Source organism: Cupressus sempervirens, chromosome 10 (genome assembly GCF_028749045.1).
Source record: "Cupressus sempervirens isolate cs-2001-9-10 chromosome 10, ASM2874904v1, whole genome shotgun sequence".
Classification (NCBI taxonomy): Eukaryota; Viridiplantae; Streptophyta; class Pinopsida; order Cupressales; family Cupressaceae; genus Cupressus; species Cupressus sempervirens.
This window is the reverse complement of record NC_143127.1, coordinates 121,664,765-121,691,317: the sequence shown is the minus strand read 5'-3', so window position 1 is coordinate 121,691,317 and position 26,553 is coordinate 121,664,765. Positions and strand designations below refer to the sequence as shown.

Here is a 26,553-nt window from a genome sequence, read left to right as displayed (position 1 = left end):
GGCATGTAATCTAATAAGCTGATTATGAGCAATTTAAATATTGCATGACATGGAACATTTGGTGTGCATTCTTATTCCTCCACATTTAATTCAAACCATCTACAATTAAATAATGAAACCATCCACATTTAACTCAAATACTATGCTTGAAGTAAGAAATTAAATAACTATTGAAACCTGTAGCAGCAACATGAATTGGAATTGACATCCAAGTTGATATTGCAGCCAATTGTGAACTGCCACTATTATTGCCTATGCATGGATTTTGAAATCGTAGGCACCCTTGACCCAAAACGTGCCCCTTAAATGTGAACCACTGCCTTTGAAAACCAAGTGCAGGACCTTGTAATTAATTGCAGGCTGTAAACAAGAGTGCCTTCACTCCATTCAATGCTGCAACTACCTTTATTCTGCAACCATAAATCATTCTCAGCCTTGGCAAACTATATCCCACCCCAAAATGCTGAAATGTCTTTTCAAGTCGATCACAAATCATGGTTAAATGATAGCTCTGATACAAACCAAAAAAATGAAGGTTGTTTTTGTTTATACATGGTCATTGTTTCTCCTGCAAAAAATCAGCACAAATTCGCGACTTCTAAAAACGCGTCTGTTATTGCTCTCGTTTTTTGCGTCTGTTCTCAAATCCAAACTTCTGAAATCGCGAGTCTCTGGTGATCATGGCTCCTCTGCTCATGACCATATGGGAACAAAAAATGGCGAGTTTGTTTGAGTGAACAAGTGCCAATTTTTTTGTAGATGATTTTCTGCATTCTTCTTTCCATACGCACGCCTGCTACACCATTCTTTGGTTTCAGTTCTGCCTTCTTCAGCAACGATTGTCCATGCACATCCAATTCTAGAAAAAGCCTGATGTTTCTTACCAAAAAATAACATTTTTTTCTGCAAATTCGACCTTCAATGGCCTTGACTAGAGTTTTGCTCGAAACCCTAGTTTTTTAAGCTTGAAAATTATTTTTGATTTCAAATTCTTGGTGGGTTTTTTGAGAGCTCAATTGGGTTGTCGTCAAATTTTTCTGGGTGACTCGATTTTTGAGCTAGTAGATCCAAAAAACAAAAACATTTTCCTTCTAAGTTTTTCAAGCGCTCTTTTAAGTCACTCCATTTTTTTCCTTGAAGAACGTTCCTTCACAGGTATTTACATTTTTCATTGAAAAACGTGCCATGACATCTTTGATGAACATTCTACTCGAGCACAACTCCAAATTCAATGGTCAAAATTATGGCACTTAGAAGTAGTGGATCATCACACTTTTTGAATATGGGAACATTGATAAACTTGTTTTGGGTGTTATGAAGAGTCCGACTGCTCCTGGTCCTGATTAGAAAATTTGAGATCTGAATAATGGAGAGGCGGTGATGCTTCTCAAATTATTTGTGGTTGATGATCAACTCTCTTAGATTCTATTCAGCAAGACAGTTGCCGAGAGATGGACACACCTCAAAGGTCTTCATGAGATTTTTGACAAAAGCAGAGCTTTGTTTTTTTGAAAAACACTTTGTTTTCTATTATCATGGATGAGCGAACCTCGCTCCAGGCACACCTGAATAGGAAATCCATGATCAGTTGCTTGCCATTGGTTGCAAGATGGAGGAAGAGGATATTGTGGTTATCACTCTTCGAAGTTTACCAAAGTCCTATGAGCATTTTATCGAGACTCTCAACATCACCTCTTCTGGTGTTCATTTGAAGTTCACTGATCTTTGCACACTTTGGCTTCAGCAGGATCGATGGAAACAACAGTTCGGTAGCAGTTCCAGCTCCACTTCCATAGAGCAAGCCTTTGCTGTTAAATCCTTTCAAAAGGATAAAGACAAGTTTTAGTAGTCGTCTCAGCAGAAGTCTTCTGCTCTCACGTCAGATGGCTCCCAAAAGAAGAACATTCAATGCAACTACTGCCACAAGTTTGGGCACATGAAGGTTGAATGTCGGAAATGCTTAGTTGCACAATCTAAGCAATCAAGTTTGTTGCCCAAAGTGAACAGTGCAGAGCACATTGGGTAGACTAAATCTGCCTTTTAGGCCTTCATGGCTAAAAGACCTGCAAATCATGTGAAGTTGTCTGCCTGGTACATTGATTTAGGCGCCTCTTGTCATTTCACTCACCGTAGAGACTAGTTTACTGACTAACGGCCTTATTCAAACTCTGTTATTTTTGGTGGCAGAGAAGAGTACATTGTTGTCGGCAAAGGCAACATTCAGATTCAATCTGTTGGGAGGAATCTCATTTTCCTCGATGTGTGCTATGTTTCAAGGATGGAACTAAATCTACTCTCAATTAGTTACTGCAACATTCTCCACACTTGGATGTCACCTTCAGTTCACATTTGTGCACCATCACTGTTCGGGCAACTCAATCTATTGTTGTAGTGGGTCTTGAGGATCATGGTCTTTTCCGACTTATTGATTCTGGTGATTCTTGGGATTTAGCTATGGTTGCTTAGCGGTCTTTTGTTAGCACACTTTGGCATCAACAATATGGGTACTTAAATGTGCATTCTCTCTTACAACTTGCTCAGGATGAGTTTTTTCTTGGATTGCCAGAGATTTAGACTCAACAGCTTGGAGTTTGTGATGCATGCCAGGTTGGGAAGCAACATCGCACACCTCTCCCAAGTGGCGATTCATGGCGCGCTTCTTAAGTACTTCAGCTTGTTCATGCTGATATCTGTAGCCCTATGGTCACTCTTGTTCTTGGGTTTAGGTATTTTTTGTTGTTTGTTGATGATTTCAGTAGAAAAATGTGGGTGTATTTCCTATATTTCAGAAGTTTAAACCTTTAGTTGAAAAAGAGTCTGGAAAATTTATTATTACTCTTAGATCAGACAATGGGGGGGGGGAGAATTTTGTTCTAATGATTTCTCTAGCTTCTTGGATACTCATGGCATCAAACGCCAGTTAACCCCAGTGTAGTTGAAAGATGAAATAGAGCAATCACCGAGACGGCTCAATCAATGCTCGAACATGGACATGTTTCGAAAAAGTTTTGGGCAGAGGCAGTCAATACTACAGTTAATCTTTTTAACCGGTCACCCACAATGGCAGTCAAAGGTAAAAATCCAGAAAAGGCCTAGTCATGTAGTAAGCCTAGAATCAGTCACTTGAAGGTTTTTGGCTTCCTTGCTTTTGTTTAGATCCTTGATGTGTCATGCACCAAGTTGGATGCCAAGACTCAGAAACTCATGCTTGCTGGATACAATAGTCTTCACAAAGCCTACCGCCTGATTGATGTTGAGACGTCTCGTCCCATCTTCAGTCATGATGTAGTCTTTGATGAGCAGCGAGGACCTTTCATGCCCGTTTCTCCTGTTCTTGATCCAGCAGACCAATGTATGAAGGCTCATGATTTGGGAGTTAGGCTTCCATTAGGTCCACCTGATGGGAGGGCTCTAGGAGCTCCTATAGCTCTAGTTATACTAGTGATCCCTGTATAGACACGTCCAACTTCTCCTGCAAGATCACATTGATTTGTAGATGCTTCACCTGAGTTTGATCCAGATTCTTCTGATGAGGAACCTGATCGCCAAGCATCTCTTGACACTAATGTTGGTCATTCTCCTCTTTGGCCTAAGTGGTAGGCTAAGACACTTGCTGATCTTCGTGATGATGAGCTCATTGACGGAAGAACTACTCGGAAAAAGAGCAAACCTATAGCGTCTGTTTATGTGAAGAACCTCCTTATAGCAATATCGTGAGAATGCTCGAAATAACAGAATACAAAGTGATAGCAGAACTGAGAATGAATCTACTGATCGCAGGCCACTTCGAGGGGGTAACCTCCTTTGAGCAAGCTCAATACAATAAATTCGTCCGTGCCCATCAAGGGCCTCAACCTATTCTTATATACTGGGTACGATCTAGAAAAGTAATACTACCTATGCATGTGGGATAATAAAATATACTCACGGGACAACTTACAAAGCATATGCGTCCAACAACACTACTCTAACAAAATAAACAGAAGGAACACACAGGTTCCTAACATCCCCTCTCCCTTAGAAAAAAGCTTTGTCCTCAAAGCTTAAGGTGTGGAAATTGTTGTTGAATCTGAAGAAGGGGTTCCCAGGTAGCATCCTCTGGTTGCATGCCATGCCACTGAATCAAGACCTCAGAGATGGAGCGAGAGCGAAGCTGGCGAGTGCGCTGGTCAATGATTGCCACCGGCTCCAGGATAATGGATCCTTCCGTATCCATTTCAGGGAGAGTAGTTTGTGCTCTGACAGTGGTACCCAGAACTTTCTTTAGACAAGAAACATGAAAGACTGGATGAATGCGGGAAGAAGGAGGAAGTTCCAGTTTATAAGCAACTGAACCAATCTTCTGCAGAACCTTATAAGGCCCATAAAATTTTGGGGCCAGCTTATGACGCCCTTTCAGCTTTAGGGAGGATTGTTTGTATGGCTGTAGACGAAGAAAAACCATATCCCCAACTTGAAATGAGCGCTCAGAACGACGTTGATCTGCTTGCTGTTTCATCCGATTACGGGCCATGTGAAGATTATCCTGTAAGGTACGAAGAATCTGATCCCTGCTGCGGAGAACTATGTCAACTGCCTGGACTGGTGAGCTGTTGGGAGTGTAGGGAAGGAGCACTGGAGGTGCCTGACCATAGGCTGCTTCATATGGAGTCATTTTAGAGGCAGTGTGGTAAGAGGTATTGTACCACCATTCAGCTAAAGGGAGCCACTTGGCCCACTGATGTTGCTGTTCGGAAGTGAAGCAACGAAGATAAGTTTCCAAGCATTTATTGACAATTTCAGTTTGACCATCAGTTTGTGGGTGATAGCCCGAACTCATCTTCAGTTTGGTGCCAGTTTTCTGAAACAGTTCAGTCCAAAAATGACTGGTAAAAGTTGCATCACGATCAGAGACAATGGAAGAAGGGAGTCCATGAAGACGAAATATCTGGTCCATGAAGATTTGTGCAACAGAGGAGGCAGTATAGGGGTGGCTGAGGGCACAAAAATGACTATATTTCGAGAGACGATCAACCACAACCAAGATCACTGTCTTGCCACCGGATTTAGGAAGCCCTTCAATGAAATCCATAGAAATATCAGTCCAAATCCGTGTAGGGATGGGCAATGGTTCGAGCAAGCCAGGAAGGAGGGTCGTTTCACCCTTGTGGCGTTGGCAAGTATCACATTCAGCCACCATCTGTTGAATCGTCTGTTTCATCCCTTTACAAAAGAAGTTTCTCCTTGCGCGCTCATAAGTTTTGAGGAAGCCTGAGTGCCCTGCTGAAGGAGAAGCATGGAGTTCATAAAAAAAGGCTGATGTAGAGCTGGGTTCTGAGGAAGCACTAGCCGACCCTTGTATCGAAGAGAAGCACCATCCCAAGAGTAATGTGGTATAGCAGAAGGATTATTGGCTAGCTGGTGAATGATTTGAGATAAAGAAGAGTCACTGTCATAGCCCTGCTGAACAGATGCTAACCAATTGGGAATGGGCATAGAAATAGCGGAAAGGGAAGCTTGATTATCAAATGTGCGAGAAAGAGCATCTGCCACAATATTCTCCTTACCCTTCTTGTAGGTGATCTCATAATCATACCCCATGAGTTTGCTGACCCATTTCTGTTGTGTAGGAGAGGATACCCGTTGTTCCAGGAAGTATTTCAGACTTTGGTGATCGGTTCTGATGCAAAAATGACTCCCTAAGAGGTATGGCCGCCACTTCTGTACAGCATGCAAAATAGCCATCATTTCTTTTTCATAAGTAGAGAGGGCTAGATTCTTACCAGAGAGGGCTTTGCTAGTGAACGCAATAGGATGGTCATCTTGCAGGAGAACAGCACCCAATCCATTGCCGCAAGCATCACTCTCAATAGTGAAGGGTTTGGAAAAATCTGGCATCGCGAGAACAGGTGTACTGCACAGCCTGTTTCAGTTGTTCAAATGCAGTCTCAGCAACAGGGGTCCAGGAGAAGGCATCCTTTTTTAACAGAGCTGTCAATGGTGCTGCAATTTTCCCGTAATCTTTGACAAACTTGCGGTAGTAGCCAGTCAACCCCAAAAAACCCCGAAGGCTCTTGAGAGTTTTAGGATGCGGCCAAGTTTTCATGGCATCTATTTTTGTAGGATCCACCCGCACTCCATGGTGTGCAACAATATGCCCGAGATACTCCACTTCCTCCTGGCCAAACACACATTTAGATAGTTTTGCACAGAGTTGATGATCAGAGAGAAGTTGCAAGACAAGCTCCAGATGATGGAGATGCTCAGCCCAAGTTTTGCTATATATGAGGATATCATCAAAGAAGACCAGAATGAATTTCCGGAGGTATGGTCGAAATATGTTATTCATCACTGCCTGAAATGTTGAAGGAGCATTCGTGAGGCCAAAGGGCATGACAAAAAATCCATAGTGACCATCATGTGTGCGGAAGGCAGTTTTAGGTATATCCTCCTCATTAACCCGAATTTGATGATACCCAGAACGAAGATCTAACTTGGAGAAAAAATGAGCCCCATGAAGTTCATCAACAACTGGAATGGGAAACTTGTCCTTTATAGTGAGATGATTAAGTGCTCGGAAATCAATGCAGAGTCGCCATGACCCATCTTTTTTGCGAACAAGCAGAACTGGAGAAGAAAAGGAACTGGTACTAGGGCGAATAATACCTTGCTTCAGTAAGTCACGGACAAGTATCTCGATTTCGGTCTTCTGATGAAATGGGTAGCGGTAGGGCCTGATGTTGGGCGGAACACTGCCAGGAAGGAGCTGAATACGGTGGTCCTCTGGACGAGAAGGAGGTAATCCCACAGGTTCAGCAAATATACCAGAATACTTGTCCAAAATGTGTTGGAGATCGGCAGGAGTGCTAGAGACTGCTGATGGCTGCATCTGAATGGAATGGAGCTGAGCGATGACACCATGTGAATTCTTCTTAAGAAGTTTTTCCATACGGTGTGAACTGATGATGCTGAGAGACCCTGGTTGTAAGCCTTTCAAAGTGTGTTGGTGCCCCTCGGCTGAAAACTGCATCCAAAGTTCAGCAAAATCCCAGAGAATGGGGCCAAGAGTGCGTAACCATTGGGCACCCAAAACCACATCACAGCCACCTAAGGGTAAGGCAAACATGTCAGAGCGCATGTTATAATCTCCAATAGAGAGACGCACATTGCGACATTTCCCTTTACAAGGTAAAGTGCCCCCATTGGCAATCATGACTTCAAAGCTAGAGCAGGGATGGATAAACCAATCAGCCTGTTTGGCTATTCGTGGATCAATGAAGTTATGAGTGCTACCAGAATCAATGAGTATAGTAAGAGGGATCTTCTTGAAGAAACCCTGGACCCGCATGGTTTGTGGAGTAGTGACTCCTGCCAAAGCATGGACAGATATCTCTGGTGGAGCTTCTGGTGAAGGAGGTTCAGGCTGGTGAGGCTCAACCTCATCATCCACTGTTTCCTGAGCATCTACATATTCTTCCAGTTCCGGTGGAGAATCCACATCCAAGAGATAGAGCTTTTGCTGAACACATCTATGGCCCCGAGACCATTTCTCATCACAATTATAACAAAGCCCTTTGTCTCGCCTGACTCGCATCTCTGTTTCAGACAAGTGCTTGATCGGAGTAGTTCTGGGAGCTGGTATGACTGGAGGGTTGTGAGAACCTGTATTTCTGAATGGAACAAAATTAGATCTGGAGCGTTGTAGAGCACTAATCTTGTCTTCCGCTAACTTAGCCAACCCAAGGGCTTCCATCATTGTAGTAGGTCGAAACATTTTGACTTCTGAGCGAAGTGCATCCTTCAGACCACTGACAAAACAACTACGGAAGAATTCATCAGACAAGCCCTCTGTGTGATTAGCTAATTTTTCAAACTCTGTCTGGTATTCTCTTACAGTGCCTGTTTGACGCAGTTTAGTGAGTGCTCCTGTGAAATCATCAAAGGAACTAGGGCCAAAGCGCTCCAAAATGAGGGTGCACAATTCTCTCCACGTTGGGCCTACATTAGCCTTGATGTACCAACGGAACCATTGAAGAGCTTCATGTTCCAAATGAAAAGAGGCAAGGGGGACTTTGTGGTTATCCAAAGTATTATGCAAGCTGAAATACTGCTCTGCCCTATAGATCCATCTAGTCGGATCAGAACCATCGAAGCGTGGAAAATCAAGCTTTGGTCCACGGAAATTGCCAGAAGAGGACCCAGTATCTCCTGAATGGTTTCGGCTCATGGCTGACTGCTGAAAGTTAAGACCCAGAATTTTGTCATCCAGATCTTGAAGTTTGGTTTTGAGGGATGCAATTTCCTCTTCCATGATTTTTGCTCCTGTACGCGTAACAACCATAAAACAAGGTTTTTTTTTTTTTTTTTTTTTTTTTTTTTTTTTTTTTGAACAGTCGACTTAGAAAAATTCACTCACAGACAGAACAACTGAAAAGAGTTATTGCAATAACAAGAGATATTAGAAGTGAGAGGAACCTGAAGGCCACGACAGAAAAAAAATTTGATGTAATTTCCACCCAGCGAGCCCAAGAGAGTGCTCTGATACCAGATGTGAAGAACCTCCTTATAGCAATATCGTGAGAATGCTCGAAATAACAGAATACAAAGTGATAGCAGAACTCAGAATGAATCTACTGATCGCAGGCCACTTCGAGGGGGTAACCTCCTTTGAGCAAGCTCAATACAATAAATTCGTCCGTGCCCATCAAGGGCCTCAACCTATTCTTATATACTGGGTACGATCTAGAAAAGTAATACTACCTATGCATGTGGGATAATAAAATATACTCACGGGACGACTTACAAAGCATATGCGTCCAACAACACTACTCTAACAAAATAAACAGAAGGAACACACAGGTTCCTAACAGTTTACTTTGCTCTCATGGCCAACATTCACAATGTGTTTGAACCTCAAATATATTCCGAGGCTAAAGGAATTCCAGAGTGAGAACAGGCCATGACATTTGAACACCAAAGCTTGCTAAAGAATAACACCTGGGTCCTTTCTGATCTTCCACCAGGGAAGAAACCCATTGGTTGCAAATGGGTTACAAAATCAAATACAAATCTGGTGGTACTTTAGATAAGTACAAAGCTCGTTTAGTTGCGAAGGGCTTTTTTTAGCATCAGGACATTGATTATGAGGAGACCTTTGCTCCTACAGCAAAGATGAGCACCATCAAATTAGTTCTAGCCATGGCAACACAGTTTGGCTGGAAGCTCCATCAGATGGATGTCAAGAGTGCTTTCCTGAATGGTGATCTTCATGAAGAGGTCTACATGACACAACCTCATCAGGTTCTCAGATTGGTAAAAGCTCTCTATGGCTTAAAGCAAGCCCCTCGGGCATGGTACATAAAAATTGATAAGTAACTCAATAATCAAGGCTTCCAAAGGAGTTCTTCAGACTCAAATTTGTACATCAAGACTACTGACAGTGACATCATCCTTTTGGTCATTTATGTGGATGATTTGATCATTACTATCAGTTCGACATCTTTGATTCAAGGAATCAAATAGAATTTACACCAGTCTTTTGATATGACTGATCTTGGACTTATGCATTATTGCCTAGGTGTTGAAGTTTGGCAACAGTCTTTTGGTATATTCATCTCTCAAATATTCTAGGGCTCTGTTAGATAAATTCCGTATGCAAGATTGCAAGCTTGCATCTACACCTATGGAGAAAGATCTCAAGTTATCTACAAAGTCTGATTCTCCTCCCGTTGATGATACTACATATAGGTAGCTAGTAGGCAACCTCATCTACCTCTCTGCTGCTAGGCTTGACATTGGCTTCTCAGTTTGCTACATCTCACGCTTTATGACAACTCCTAAGGTTGATCAATGGATGGCCGCAAAGCTTTTGCTTCGTTATGTGAAAGGCACTTTAGATTATGGACTTCTATACTCTCAAAGTTCTAATCCTAGACTCAGTGGGTTCACAAATTTAGATTGGGCAAACTTTGTTGATTATAAAAGGTCAACTTCTGGATATGTGTTCAGTTTGAGATCCAGTGCAGTCACATGGACCAGTAAGAAGCAATAGGCAGTTTCTCTCTCCTCTACAGAGACCGAATACAGAGGGACTGTTAAGGCAGGATGTGAAGCTGTTTGGCTTTGTCGAATGCTTGGGGATATGCAAATGTCACCAGCAGGACTGACTACTCTGTTTGTTGATAATAAAGGTGTTATCAAGTTAGCCCGAAATCCAGTCTTCTATGAATGAACCAAGCATGTGGATGATCATTGTCACTAGATACGACAATTGGTTGAAGACATGAAAATAGATTTGTAGTATGTTCCTACCACAGATCAGACTACAGACATTCTCACCAAGCCTCTTGGTCTTGATAAGTTTGTCAAATTCAGAGGACAGCTTGGTGTTGTAGATAGCTCAACTATTAAGGGAGGGTATTACGATAATAGATAATCGTCTATTATTAGTTAATGGTAATCTATTGTAAATATATAGTTAGCTGTAGCTTTTTAAGCTTTCTTTAAGCTAGAATAGAAACATTCTATTCTTTACGATCGTTGCCTAAGGAAACATTGTTCCATTATTTTGTAGATAATGACCTCTCAGTTTCTATTAATAACAAGCAAGTATTTATCAATTACTTCGTAATAAAAGCATCGTAAGAAGTGCAACCCCACTAGAGAAGGTAATATTTGTCTGTGAATAATTGTAGGTAATTATGTTTTGTTATACTAATAGCTTCTCAAAGTGAATCGAACTTTGTTAGGGAAATATGGTATACCTCTACCATTGTGCTCATCTAACATGGGAGCACTCCAACCAAATATGGCTAACGTTTGACGGACAACATCATAATGCTCAGTGGTTGTAGCAATCTGATTATCACTCACCTTTAGTTGTCTGACCACATGATGTCTATGAACTCCCAGACTCCCATGTAAGCTCTTTGGCAAACAATCCGCACTATGATAGGAAGTTGTATCCATTATGCTCACCTCATGCTCAATATCATCATGTGCACTATCATCCCCACACACATCAACAACTTGGGTATTGCTATTGGGTACCTTGTTTTGAATGGTTCATCTGAAATTGTAGAAGCTGCTGCTATATCAATCTGCTTGCATACTCCCACCCCCCCATGTAAATGTAGGTCCCTGTAAGTCATGATCCAAGGACCTATCGTCAACTAATGAATTCTTTAATTCACTTCCTAAAGTCTGATATTAGAGACCAGACTCTCCACAATAGGGGTCTTCCTCATAAATAACATTACTAGTACCCAAATCCAGAATACCAACGTTCTCTATTTGTAAGCCCTGTGATCTCTCATGCTGATGCAAACACTTCTCATTGTTGTCATGAAAATCAGAATCATTGTGGAATGAATCTACATCATATAACTCATTTCTAACCAGAGTAACGAGAATCGCCCAAAAATCGCCTGAATCGGCGATTCAGCGATGGCGATTTTTTTGGAGTCGGAAATCGCCATCGCCAATTTCATCAGGTGAATTGCTTGAAAAAATCGGCATGAATCGCCCGTGGCCAATAAAGTATAGACTTGTAAAATTTAAAAAAATTGCTTGTTTTTTTTACTTTGTTTTTGACCTATTCTCTTTGTTATAACCCTAAAGGGCCTTCTATTTGTTTAACATGAGTAGAAGAGAGGAAAAGTGAGAGAGAAGAAGAGAAAAGAAAAGCCATAGGTTTCTAACCGGCAAGAAGAAAGAGCACAAAAGAGATCAGCAATCCATTTGGGGAGGCCATCAATTGCATTGGGAGCATTAAGGAATCAATTTCAACACTCCTCAATTCATTTGCAAGAGGTAAGTGCTCTTTTTTTTTTTGCATGTTAGTGTATTATGCATTTTTTGTTAAATTTTTATAGTTTTCAAGATTTTTAATTTAGATCTTGAATGTTCTTTATTTTTACTAAGTTGCAAACTAGGGTTTGTTGTTTTGTAGCTTTTATTAGCTTCAAACTTTGATATTTTACATATAAATTTTTATTGCAGCAGCCTTTGCTTTCATTTTTCGCAAATTCGCAATGGGTAGAAAAGATGAATGTTGGAAATATAACGAAGAGTTTCCTGGAAGAACCAAATATCAAACAAAATGTATTTTTTGTAAAGAAAAAATAACTTCTGGGGGTATTTATAGATTGAAATACCACATTGCTGCTATACCTGGACACAATGTTACAATTTGCACTCACCAAACTCCTGAGGCAAAACGCACTTGCTTAATGGCATTAGAAAAAATTGAAAAAGACAAAGCCAATAGGAAAATGCAACTTGAAGGGTTAAGGGGTATTGGCTCCCATGTTCCCGCATCCGCATCCGCAGCCGCATCCACATCTGCATCTGCATCTGCATCAGCTTCTGCATTTGCATCTGCATCAGCTTCTGCATCTGTAGGTTGTGTTGGAGAGGGTTCTTCTAGGCCTCCTTTTTATCCTAGTTCTTGTGCTCGTGCTAGTGCTAGTCGGTCACATACTGAGACAGAGTCCCACACCAACCTATTGCAGCCTAGAGTGTGAAAAAACAGAATGGATAGTTACTTTGTGCCCTGCACTACTCCTGGTTCCCAACCCACGCTTGAGGGCATGGGTTTGAACAAGGAGATTCATGATGCTGCTACAAAGGAGATATGCAAATTTTGGTACTTTTGCAACATTCCATTTATTGCAGCCAGGTAATTGATTCTTTTTTTGTTGTTTTCTTTAAAGTTAAAATTAAAAGTAAAAGTAAAACTTTAATTATATCTACTTGTTTTATAATTTGAGTCTTTGACATCTAAATTTTTATTTGTAATAGGGCTCCTTATTGGCAGAACATGATAGATGTGGTTGCTATTTGTGGTCCGAGGTTTAAAGCCCCAACTGAGGCTGAGTTGAGCGGATACCTCTTGGATGAGATGGTAGAGGACATGAGGGCTGAGCTCGAGGAGAACCGAAAGGAGTGGATTGCAAAGGGTTGCACCATCATGACTGATGGTTGGACAGATAGGAGGAATAGAACACTCCTCAATTTTCTTGTATCCTATGGAGGTAATTGATCATTCTACTTTCCTACATACATAATTGTAAATTTTGATTTGTTGAATGCTAATTTGTTGATGATCCATTTAATTTTAATATTCTAATTCGTTGTTTTGTTACTTGTAGGATATACCATGTTCATCAAATTCATCGATGCTTCCGCACATGTAAAAAATGCCACATACTTATGTGAGGCTATTGAGGAAGTCATAGCAGAGGTGGGAGAACAAAATGTGATCCAGGTGGTGACGGATAATGCAACAAGTTATGTTGCTGCAGGTAAACTTTTAACTTTTCAAGTTTTGAAAATAAATTTATTTGAATTTTGAAATTTGAATTTTTAATTGACTTAAAATTGTTGTAGGTAAACTTTTGATGGAGAGGCACCCCACCATATTTTGGTCCCCTTGTGCGGCACATTGCATTGACCTCATGTTGGAGGAAATTGGCAAACTTGAGTTTGTCAAGTCATGTGTGGAAAGGGCAAAAAAATATGCAAATTCATTTATAATCATTCATTTGTCCTTAGCACAATGAGGAAGTACACAGAAGGCAAGGAGTTAGCTCGCCTAGGTATCACGAGGTTTGCCTCGAATTTCATCACCTTGCAGTCCTTGTTGACATCAAGGGATGAATTGAGGAGCATGTTTGTTGGGCGAGAGTGGATTTTCTCTTCTTATGCTACGACCACTGCAGGGATAGATGTGGCGGATTGCATATTTGATGAGGATGGTTTTTGGAAACTTGCTAGAGAAATCTTGCAGGTAAATTTATTGCAATTTAACATTTAGTATTTTACTTTTACTTTAAGTTATATTATTTTATATTTAAGTTTTGACTCAAGTTTTTTGTTTTACTTTATATGTAATTCATTGAGCCCCTTGTAGCTTTGCTACGAATTGCTGATGGGGAGAAGCCCTCTATGGGCTACATTTATGAGGGGATGGATAGGGCCAAGGAGGCCATCAGAGCCCAATATGCAGGAGTGCAGGAGAGGTATGGCCCTATTTGGGACATCATAAATAGGAGATGGCAGAATCAGCTCCATCGACCCATCCATGCAACAACTTACTTTCTGAATCCGGCATATCGTTTCCGTCCTGAGTTCAAGGCGGATGCGGAGGTTCTCACTGGCTTATACACAGTGATTCAGAGGTTGAATAGCGATGAAGATAGCGCTGCTGCGATTGTTGACCTAGACCAGTTCAACAATAAAGAGGGGCCACTTTTCTCTGGCAGGATGGCCATAAATGCTCAGATAACACTACAACCAGGTAAAAATTAAATAATATATTCAATGTTCATGAATCTAGATTCTAAACTTAAAGTTGATTATGTAATTTTAGAGTTAACTTGTAATTTGTAAATGAGACTAATTGTTTCTATTTTCAAATTTTCCCTTATTGCAGATAGATGGTGGCAAATGTTTGGGGCCACAACCCCAAAACTTCAAAAAATTGCCATTCGTATTCTGAGTCAGCCAAGCAGTGCTTCTGGATGTGAGCGCAGTTGGTCCATGTTCGAGCACATCCATTCGAAGAGGAGAGATAGGTTGACAGTGCAGAAGTTGAATGATATTGTCTTTGTTCATTACAGCCTCCGTCTTAGGATCAGACAAATTTTGGGCACTGACTCCTCTCCGATCATTCTGGAGGAGATTGATCCAGAATCAGAGTGGCTCACAGAGGTTGTGGATCCAGTCTTCACTGAGGAAGACCGTGTGTGGGTTGACTAGGTGGATATAGAGGCTGAGGCAGCTAGAGCACGTTCTTCAGGCATTGGTAGACGCACATGTGCACGCACAAGCATAGGCCCTAGCGACGTTCATGAGCCCATCTTACATGCGGGAGATATGGCTCGGCAATCCTCTAGGACCTACATTAGATGCCTTGCTACTAGGCAGACTGGATACTCAGAGGTTGAGGCTGAGGCTGCAGCCGAGTTTCAGGATGATGTTGAGGATGATGATGATGACTATGAGTCTGAGGCTTGAGCTGGAGCCTTGTTTTTATATTTTGTTTATAGATATTGATACTGAATCATTGATAGACATATGTTTCAAAATTTCATGGATCTTCATCTTAGATTCTTACATACATTTATGATTTGATGTCTTATGGATCATCTTACATACATTCTATGATTTAAATCATTATGATCCTTTGATTTCTATTTACTTCAGCTAGCCTACAATTTACATTTTAGATAACATAGTTACATATGTGATGGATTTTATGTTCCATGTTTATGTATGTTAAGTTTTAACTTCTATTTGATGATGTTATAGTGTGTTTAAGTTATATTCAATAAAGGGTGCATGAAATAAGTTTTAAATTGTTAAAATCTTTAAATTTAAAGGGTTTTTTCAAATTTGCCGATTCATCGCCGATTCATTGCCGATTCATTGCCGATTCGCGATTTGATTCGGCCTTGCCGATTCCGATCCGATTCCGATTCTTGTTACTTTGTTTCTAACACCCGAATCATGAGAGTCAAGTTTGGGAAATTGCATCCAACCATCTCCCACACTTGGAAAGGCCACTGACTCTTGCATAGGCTCACCATTATGACTGCTGTCATAAAAATCAGAGGTATCAAAGTTTATATTTTCCATGTAATCCTCAAAAGTGACACTCCCATCTTTCGAGTGAAATCTCAAGGTGGCACCAACTATATCCTCCACACTTGCTCTGTTGTCAATGCCATTGATAGGCTCAAACGTAGGACTATTGTTATAGAAATCAGATCTTGTATTATTAATAATTTCATTGTTGTCTATTGATATAGGGCTGCCATCAATGGTGGCTATCATGTCATCAGCATTCCCATGATTGCAAGCTCCTGTCTTATGGAAATGATGAGACTCAATGCAACTGTCTCAAACAAAACAGGCACAACCTCATGACTTTGAGAAAGACCTCCCTCGTTGTGTGTGTAAGAGAACTAGTGGCTTCCCCTCTAAGCAAAGGCTCAACCTCCATATCTGCCTTCTCTTCCACCACTTCTTTTTCATGATTGAAGTCATTTAAACTAGAACTTTTTTTATCTTTCTTCACAGATCAGGAATCTAAAATCTCTGGGTGACGTAGCAGCCCTGATATAGTTTTATTATAATTCTGACAAGCATTATTGTAGGCCTGTATAACACGACTAAGCTCTGACATAAGACCTTGTATGGATTTTGTTGACTTTTTTCTACCAATGCTTGTCTTATCCATGTTGAATACAATGCTTCTGATGCAAATGCCTTCCTTGGAAGATGACAGGAAACCGTTCTGATACCACTCTAAGAACCCCTGCTGGTTCTAACTCTGACAAACACAAATTGCCTTACTTTTCAGATCATCTAGAATGCCAAATCCTATTCATGGAGTAAAAAATTTAATAACTATTGAAACCTGTGGCAGCAACATTTATTCAAATTGACATCCAAATTGATATTGTAGCCAATTGTGAAGTGCCACTATTATTGCCTATGCTTGGTTTTTGAAATTGCAGGCACCCTTGACCCAAAACGTGCCCCTTAAATGTGAACTGCTGCCTTTGAAAATCAAGTGCAGGACCTTGTAATTAATTGCAGGCTGTAAAGAAGAGTGCCATCACTCTGTTTCATGTTGCATCTGCCTATATTCTGCAATCGTAAATCATTCTCAGCCTTGGCAAACTATATCTAAACAAAATGTTGAAATTTCTCAAATCGATCACAAATCATGGCACAATGATGGCTCTGATTAAATCATCTTTCAACACAATCTCGCTGGATAGTTAAAGCAGTTCAAAGTGCATGAAAATATGAAAGAATTTCAATTTCTTCAGATCAAATTTCTAAAACCCTTGGCACAACTCCTCAACAATTTCATAAAAATCAAAATGCACAATAGAATCCCTTTTGTTTTCTCTCCAAGGCTGTTTTTTTATAATTCTCCATGAACCTTTATTAGTAAGGCTCTTTAATGATTTTGGGATCTTATACAATAATGAGTTGACTTTAATATATCATTAATAAAGCATACTTTTTATTAATTAGTATTAATTACTCTTTATCCTCAACATGGTCCCCATTTTATTATAAAGTTAATTTATAACTTTATAATACAACTCAAATAATTAAATATCAATTAAGGCCATTAAAATATTAATATCTCATTAAATGCTCATTAACTTGACAGACCGTCTGAATTAGGGAGTCAACCACTGCATCCTCTATCCATATGACTGCCTTACTAAAAATAGAAAGGGCAATTCTCGATCAGCCTCAAACTTGTTAGAATTAGCAAGGATGAAATGTCCCCTGTCAGGATATGAATTTAATAATTCAAACTTCTCTATTTGAACTGTTTGTAAACTGGTTTTTTATATATTTCTTCCATATTTCTCCAGATCTGAATCATTGAGTTCACAATGCTAATATTATATATAGTTTTCCATTCTTAGAGTCATGTCCTTTCGTAAAAAATAGCATATTATAATAATAATATAATTATATTAATTATATATTAGTAATATAACATATATTATTTTAATAATAAATTACAATCCTTATTAATATATTATTAATATTATTTAATACTATTGCATAATAAATTTACTTTATATATTATTAATAATATATGTAATTCTCATATTTTGAAAGTAATATATTATGCAATATTTAGTATGATTACAATAAATCATAATTAAATTATAATTTATTTATATTATTATTATTATTGTTTTATTGATATATTAATTTATCTATCTTTTATTTGATGGGGATATCACAGTCCTCCCTTCTCAAATTTTGCTTGTCTTCAAGCAAAGAAGTCATTTATACATAACTTTTCTTGTTGAACCATCAAACAAAGCATATAATTGGATGCAAGAGGGTTTTAGTTTGAATGAAGACACAAAGCATACACGAAGTAGACATATGGATGCATGAAAACACAAAGTAGACATATGGATGCATGAAAACGCGAAGAAGACACATGAACACATGGAGCAGACACATGAAAACATAGAGCAGACATGATGCGGACACATAACATATGTGTTCTTGATTAATGCCTTACAGTTCACTAGAGTCAAGAAGATTATAAAACTTCTTTGATAGAATCTTGCAACCACAAGTGATCATTAGTACAAATGTATATATATAAGTTTCAAAGAAAATGTGAGTCCAGATAATTTATTCTAAGCCAATCCCATACTTGCACAGGAAGTGGCTTACTTAGGCTTGTTTTGTTTTGCACTTATTATCATTCTTTAGTTGAGAAGAATACTTACGATGTAAACAGATTGCTTAGGCACCAAACTCAATGATCTTCCTCAAGGTTTCTATGGATCCAAGCCCACAATCCCATCTTTGAATGACCTCAAGGCAACTTGATCCCATCTTGGTCAAACCTTAAGGCAACTGTAGGGACGTTGATCCTACCCATCTTGGAATAACCAATTGGTTAGACTAGCTTGAATACACCTTTGTTCTCTCTCGTGAGACTACCTTTATAGGTAAGTAATAAACTATATGTAAAAAAAAAAGTCATGTTATTCCAATCTAGAAGGAAAGCTAAGATGCAATAGATTGCTTTGACACCAAACTCAACGGTCTTCCTCAAGGTTTCTGTGGATCCAAGCCCACTATCGCATCTTAGAATGACCTCAAGGCACCTTGATCCCATCTTGGTCAAACCTCAAGGCAACTATAGGGACATTGATCCTACCCATCTCGGAATGATTTGTTGGTTGGTTTATACAGGCTTTTCCCATATTTTATCCCTATCTATCCCTTCTAGCCTAGATTTTATAATGGAGTGGAGCATTGATATTGTTTAAATGAATTGATTAATACATAACATACTTACCTCTGGTTAAGTAATTTATATATATGTCTATATCTGGTTATATCAGATGCTGATGACTGTATTTGTTTATTTATACTCTGATGTCTTTGTGTGCTGTCAGCCATTTATCTGTCTTATAAGCCTTTTATGGTACTTTATTATATGTTTCTGTTTATATCCTGATTTTTAATCTGCTTATGCTTACATCTGAAAATTCTTCCTTCATATCTTCTTTTGAAAAAATAAATGAGCAGCAATCTTCCTTGCAAATTCTTTTATTATTTGATATAACTTACTTTCCAACACCACATATTATTTTCCTTTATCTTTGATATATATTTACTTATATATAAATCAAATTAAGAATCTGATTTTATACATATTACTCTAATTACTTCTTTCTCCTTCTTATCTCTACTTCAATGCTGCTCTTTTTCGTCTTATGTACTTAACATAAAATACTCTTCTTTTAATTCATTCTCTTTCACCTTCACCAGCCCTCAAACATAGCCGATGCAATTCACAGCAGGAATATATGTATGCTCCACATTACAAATGCACCCAAGATCATTGAAGTTGTCACTGATTATTGCCGACGCTAATGCCCAGATTGGTTTATAAGCTGTACTATAGTTCAAATAGAAATATTTGTTTCCAATGGCTAAACATGGGATGAAATATTAATCATCAAGAACGTCTATAGTAATAGCCTTTAAGATTTATTTCTCACCACAATGTTGTTGACCTGCCAAAGATGGAATACCAAAGGTTTCTCATGATGCTTGATTTTGCCTTTCAGAATGTTGGCTCAATTCACAAATTAGAATCACCGTTTTCTATTTATTTTTAGTTTCTGTTCCACTCCGCAAAGAATCTACAAATGCAAGTACTGTTAAAGAAGATGTTCAACCAGACACGGCCAATGAGATTTCAATTCAACTTGGGAGAACCAACCAATGAGAATGCTCGATTTATAAATTTTTGTCCCCTGACTTTAGTCTTTGTAAATAAATATGATACAAATATTTACTGGCTATAATATATATTCGCCTCCCATATCAATAATGGCCTCAACCATAGCTCTCCGACACCTTTAGTATATCAAAACTTTGATGATTCAATTAATTTTTTCATAAACATATGTTATTAGAAAATATATGCTTTCATCAGACCTTTTGTCAATTTTAAATTCCTCCTTCGTAATGCACTGCAGGTATTGAAGTGGGCCCACATAAAATTGTGTATAATGCCTGTAAATCAATCTTTGCACCCATACTTCAGTCAGATATATTTTTTTTCCTTTAAAATATAAATATGTATCAGAACTTCAACAAATATATTTTTAGCCTTATTATTCCAATGTTAAACATGTCAACCTTTATTGAATGACCCGAATATCATGGGAAGTTTAATACGCCCACAGGAAATGAGGCATATATTCACCAGCAGTAAAACTATAATGTTTTCCCCTCAAATAATATCACCCGTCCAAGTACAATTTTTTGTGGATGTGCAAAGGAATTTGATCAAAAATCTTAATTTTGAATCTTTTCAAACAATAATAGTTTATTTCATTGTAGCCATCCAAAAAATTCAACCATGGAATCAAGCTGCACATCTTGTTACTAAGCCTCAAAGGCTGACAAGAGAACTAGCTCTGATACCATTGTAATGTCCCCTGTCAGGCCACCTCTCTGTTGGGATTGATTGGAATTGAGATTGATCGTCTTCCTCCATACCAATTTTCGCTTGATGTTCTTGCTCACCTCCTCCCCTCATGTTAGGAGTTGAACGAGTATGTCAGACAAGATATCTATAGACAATACATTATCATTACTTGGAGTAATCCTTCTAGTGGATCACGTCCTAAGATGGCCTTTTATGTAGAGCATTTTCTTGAGATTCAAAATGGTATTATCATGTGTCCGGCTTATCTTTATTGGTATTGGTGTCATGCCCTGTGTTTCTCTTTGGGCTCCTTCAAAGTTGGCTCTCACCATCTTTGAGTCCGAACCGACCACCATATGGATAGAGATGATCAGATTTGTAGACTGTGTACTTTGGCAGAGGTTGAGACCGAGACCCACTTCATATTTCGTTGTCCCATATACTATGAGATCAGAGGGAGATTTAATTGTTTATTTAGAGATTGTTTTTCTCTTTTAGCGTTCTTTAGCTATGTTGATCAATGGTGTCTTGCACTTTATTTACGGGAGGCCACCCAACTTCGTGAGCATTCCTTGCAGTCAGTCACACCTCAGGGCCATACCTCCGACCAGCTCATCACTGCCTTTTTCTCCTCTTTGTCACCATCATGGGGTGTGAAGATCATCCAGTATCACTCCCTCCAGATCGGTCAGACACTGTACTAGTGTCTTCAGTTAGCGACACTCCTCCAGTGGTTCTCGGCGATGATCTATGACTCTAAATCATCCACGGTTATATCCTTCTGTGACTGATTTATTTGTACCAAGGAAGGATCCATAGTCCTTACTTTGGTTTTCTTGGTTCATGTCTTGTTTTGTTTCTTCTTAGTCACCTTTTGGTGCTCCTGCTTTGGTTGGCTCTTTTGTTTGTATGCTCAGTCCCATAAACCCATTGTGGTTTTTTGTTGGACATTAATATTATTATCTTATCTTATCTTCAGATCTGAATCATTGAGTTCATAATGCTAATATTATATATATATATATATATATATATAGTTTTCCAGTCTTAGAGTCATGTCCTTTTGTAAAAAATAATTATATTATAATTAATAATAATATAATTATATTAATTATATATTAGCAGCATATATTATTTTAACAATAAGTTATATTTCTTATTAATATATATTATTAATATTAATAACATTATATTTAATACTATTGTAGAATATATTTACTTTATATATTATTAATAATATATTTAATTCTCATATTTTAAAAGTAATATATTATGCAATATTTAGTATGATTACAATAAATCATAATTATATTATTTATATTATTATTATTTTATAGATTTATTATTTATATATATTTAATTGGCAGGGATATCACAAAGGATAGCGAATAAAGCCCAAAGTCCAATTTGAGCCAAACAAAGATCAAGCTATAACATATTGAATTCTAGAGAAGGCAAGAACCTCAATTAACCAAGTCTTTGACTTAGAAGACCTTTTATCCATAGTAATTAGCCTACAATGGTCGCAACAATAGGTGAATCCCTCGAACTTTGATGCTCTTTATAATGGGGACATTACATGTATTGAAGTGTGTTCGACAAGAACCCTAGTTGCTATGTTTGAGAGGTATTTATCAATTCTCAAAACTTGAATCTGTATTTTTTTGAGATGGCAACACATGTATTTATTGATATTATTGACAGGCCACGATCGGAATTCAAGAGACATCCTTTTAAGTTGACTGAGGATGATTCGGTGGGTGCCCTATCTAGTGTACCCTACATGGTAGTGCATGTTGAAGATGTTGGGGCTTATGTTCATTGTAAGTTTGAGAATTTAGAATCTAGTGTGATCTTTGAACAATATGAGAAATTATGTGACAATCTAGTGTTGAAGGAAGAACACAAAAGGTTTTCAGATAAGGGTCTTGCTCATACATTTCATTTCCCGAAGGATTTTTGATAACAAACAAGTTAGATATGTTCTTAGTCAAGTACATGCTCAATTCTTGGACCATTTCAGATTACTAAAGATGCCATTCATGTAGTAACTGGATTTTGTGCTACTAGAGAAGTACTGACACCGAGGATTGCACAATAGGACGAAGTCATTCGACTGACTGGAACAAAGCGAGAAAAACAAGCGATGACAATAAATGACATCATTGATCTAGAGGTGATGTATGCTCCAATGCTGATTGGCTACAAGGTATATCACTCAAGCATAATGAATAGCATTCCAGCTACAACTAAACTTACTGCTTATTTGATGATCAAGGAGAATGTCGACTATGACATATGTCAAGCTACGAGAGAGCAACTTTGTTTGAATATAAAGTAGATTAGAAAAGAAGTGGAGCAATTTGCACTGAAGAAAGGATTTACAGAGGAGCATATTGTGAAAGCTAGAGTGAAGTATGACGTAAAACAAGCTGGCACATTTGCTATTGCAGTAGGAGTAGAAGTTGAAGTTGTCTCGGCAACAACGGGTAGGCAAATAAGAAGTTCTAGTGTGAAACAGAAACAAGAGAAATCTACTCCTGTCAAACTGCCAGTTAAGAGGAACGAGAAATCTGTAGAGGCTGATAAACTTGAGCTTTCAAAGGTCAAGAAGGCAACTAATACATTAAAGGCAAGGTTGCACGGGTACGTGGGTACGGGAACAGGGACGGGTACGGGAACGGGTACGGGTATGGGTACGCATATTTTTCAAAATAGGGGACGGGGGTACGTGTGTATGCCTATTTTTTCTATATTATTAATATTTTATAGAAAATATAAAAATCAAAATATATGTCATGAGTCATGACATTGAGCATTCAAAACAAGAAATTTGAAATATATATATATATGCTATTGCTGAATGTTTAATGTTTAAAGTATTTTTCATAATAGGGGACGGAGGTACTTGGGTATGTCAAACTTATTTAAAAATTATACCTTTATATTTATAAAAAATCTGAAATTATGAGTCATGACAATGGTTTTTCAAAAGAAGAACAGTGATAAAGTTTGCAAATGTAATGTATTGTTTTCAGTTTCAGATTTGCTATATGTTTGAAATAATAATACATGATAAATGCTTAGATGCATAACAAAGAAGGCAGACTTTAAAAATGAACAAGAGGATCCTAAATCGTATAACAATGACATATTGCAAATGATAAACTTATGACTTGAACAGTGATAAAGTTTATTTTTAATGAGTATCAAAGTTTCAAACTGATTTGGTATTGAATTAAGTTTGATAAACAACAAGCTAATGCAAAAATAAAAAACCAAAAAAAAAAAAATCAGAATCTTAATCAAGGTCCTTAGCTATGATGCTCTCCACCGAGTACCCGGTATGTGGGATACGTGTACCCGGTACTTGGGTACGTGGGTACTCGGTGGGTACGAGTACCAGGGGTGTGGGTACGAGTACCCATGCAACCTTGATTAAAGGTGACCGATAAGAGGAGGAAGGAGAAAGCGCAAAGGGAGATTGATGAAGATTGAGGAAGAAGGGATTGAATTTGAGGAGGGCCAGAAAGAGCTACAGCCTAGTGGAAAGAAGTCCAAGGTTGTTAGTGCCCCAAAATTGTGAATAAAGCGAGGAAATGGGGTATTTTGGTTGAAGTTAACAAGCGCTATGATAAATTAAATGAAGAGGAACAAAAGAAAATAAAGGATGTTGTGTTTAGTATGAACAAATTGAGCAAAAGTCTAATTGAGTTGCAAGGTCAAATCCCCACATTCTTGTATAATAAGATTGAAGAATTTAAAGAGATTAATGGTAAGAATAGATCAACATTCAAGACCAAGCAAAGGTTAACAAGACTACTAAATGGTGAGTCTCAATTAGTTGAAGATGAGACAAAATTTATCTTGAAAAAGTTATTGGGTGTAGAGGAGGAATAAAAAGAAGAATTTCATGAAGTAGAGGATGAACCAAAACAAGATGAGCCCTAAATTACTCATATTGATGAAGGGTGGAAGATTGCTGGTGTTAAAGTCACCATAGATGATATCCCTACCCTAAATATTCTAGATGAACTAGTAGATGCTCAAGGGAATATAGGGACTAATCAAGCGATGAAGAAAGTTATGGTGACACCACAATGGATGTATCTACCGAGGACCAGCAACATGTATTCGTAATATATATTATTGGAGGAGATGAAAACAAAGAAGATCAAACACATACTGAGGATGTGTAGGTGGAAGGCAAGCAAGAAAATCAAGAACCAAAGGAAAGTACTGCAGATAAGAGAAGGAATAGGTAACAATTTTACAGAGTTTATCTTATCTTAAGAAAAGTTTTGATGATGAAGATGAAGATGATATACCAACCATTCAATGGCCATTTGATATCAGTACTCTAAGCTCTAATGAACTAATAAACATTGTCACAACAATGTAATCTAAGACAAGGAGGCAAATGATGAAAGCACAAAGTGAAGAGATGCAAGTGGTCCAATCGGCAAGAGACACACTGTTAGAATTGGTGGCTAAGGTTGATTGTGATTCATGTGCTACACCAATTGAGTAATTGGATAAGTTGGTGACAACTTCAAGTGAACAAATGTAAAGTTTTAATGATACAGCTATGCATAAAGTCCAAAAGGACTATAAGAAAAAGAGATCACAAAAATTGATTCAATCCATTGCACTTGTGATGAAGGGTGCTCCCCTTAATACCATAAACACAACAAAAACAAAGAAACTGCAACAATTTGCGAGAACAAAATATGGGTTTCTTATTATCGCTGCAAATGCGAAATTACAGAATTCAGAATTACAATATGCTAACCCACATGGGCGCCTTCATTATGGCAATCTGCAAGACAAAGCTGCGAACTATCAGCCAGAGTTGTTCTAGACAATGTTCGGACATTTCTTAAATAGGCAATTTTATGCTGCTCAAGAATGTTCTAGATATTCAAACTTAATATGTAGGGCCGACAGACCCTAAAAATACATATAAAGTTGGCCAAATACATTTTTGACATTTATTTTGGAAGTTTTGGTCGGCCCAACTTTGGAAAGCCATAACTCTTGAACCATTGCTCTGGTTGGCTAATAAAACCACTTTTTGGAATCCTTAGCTTTTGATCTACAAGCTCGGATCTGTGCTAACGCTTATCTGTCGACTTTTCGGGCCTCATCTAGGCACATTTAGGCGTTCAACTGTGAGCTTGAAGTTTTTATACCAAAATTGTAAACAATAAATCCATGAATACTCATGATATGGCCCTAAGCCTCAACTGGTAGGTTGATATATCTGAGATGAACATCCACCTCTGAAATTAGGATATTTCGAGCTTGTATGATTCACTTTTTAAGTAGCAAAGCCTCCACAGACAACAACTCTGCATTAAGACAACCCTTATTCAAACAATTGAAATGAAATATTTTTGGTTGATGCAAGATTGCTCTTACACCCAGGATGCTCAGGCATTAACTTGACATAGTTACTTCAATAGTTGGTGTGAACCAAGTGAAGGAAGCATTTAAGGAAGGTGGTAAGTTACTTGCCACAATCTGTGATTTTTTCAAAGTTTGTACAAGATATGGAGAAGAGAAGAGCTAAAACTCAAGAGGAGTTGAAAAAGTTAATTGCTAGTTTGGATCCAATGAGTCATTCAATTGCAAGTTTTAGAGTATCGCTAAGCATTGCAAATAAAAAGTGTAGAATCTTTAATAATGAGCAAGACAAGAAAATCACTACACTACTAGATCTACAAAGCAATTTGATTCAAAAAATGGATCTATTGCAAAAATGAATAAGAGAGGCAAAAGTTGTGTTTGCATTACTAGTTATGAGTGCAGTGTGTTAAAGGAGGATGATTGATTCAAATGTAAAAGTACTACCTATACAGTATGTGTTCTTGAAAGGAAGCAATCGCTCTCTAATTTATATTGTGGATGAGACATGTCCCTTTATGGGACATGTCTATTCATTAACAAATACTCTATTATATATATATATATATATATATATAGTATTTCTTTAGTCTTATTGCATTAATTTCTCTAACATAATAATATTTAGATATATATAAGTTATATCTCATATC

General features: G+C 38.1%; 2 protein-coding genes across 2 annotated transcripts in view; both read left to right on the top strand.

The window, feature by feature from the left end:
- LOC149532900 (alpha/beta-Hydrolases superfamily protein) overlaps nt 1-26,553 on the top strand; it is a 278,963-nt gene that overhangs the window by 18,508 nt on the left and 233,902 nt on the right. The window lies entirely within an intron of this gene.
- LOC149532901 (uncharacterized) lies at nt 12,494-13,716 on the top strand. Its single transcript, XM_089805114.1, has 4 exons — nt 12,494-12,658; nt 12,781-13,013; nt 13,131-13,283; nt 13,369-13,716. The coding sequence occupies exons 1-4, from the start codon at nt 12,513-12,515 to the stop codon at nt 13,539-13,541; spliced, it is 705 nt and encodes a 234-aa protein (XP_089661240.1). The 5' UTR covers nt 12,494-12,512; the 3' UTR covers nt 13,542-13,716.

Excerpts from the sequence above, each read along its gene's own strand:
- LOC149532901 (XM_089805114.1), top strand. The coding sequence starts at position 12,513 with ATGGATAGTTACTTTGTGCCCTGCACTACTCCTGGTTCCCAACCCACG. Across the intron at positions 12,659-12,780 it reads ATTCCATTTATTGCAGCCAG|GGCTCCTTATTGGCAGAACA; the intron begins GTAATTGATTCT and ends TATTTGTAATAG. Across the intron at positions 13,014-13,130 it reads TTTTCTTGTATCCTATGGAG|GATATACCATGTTCATCAAA; the intron begins GTAATTGATCAT and ends TGTTACTTGTAG.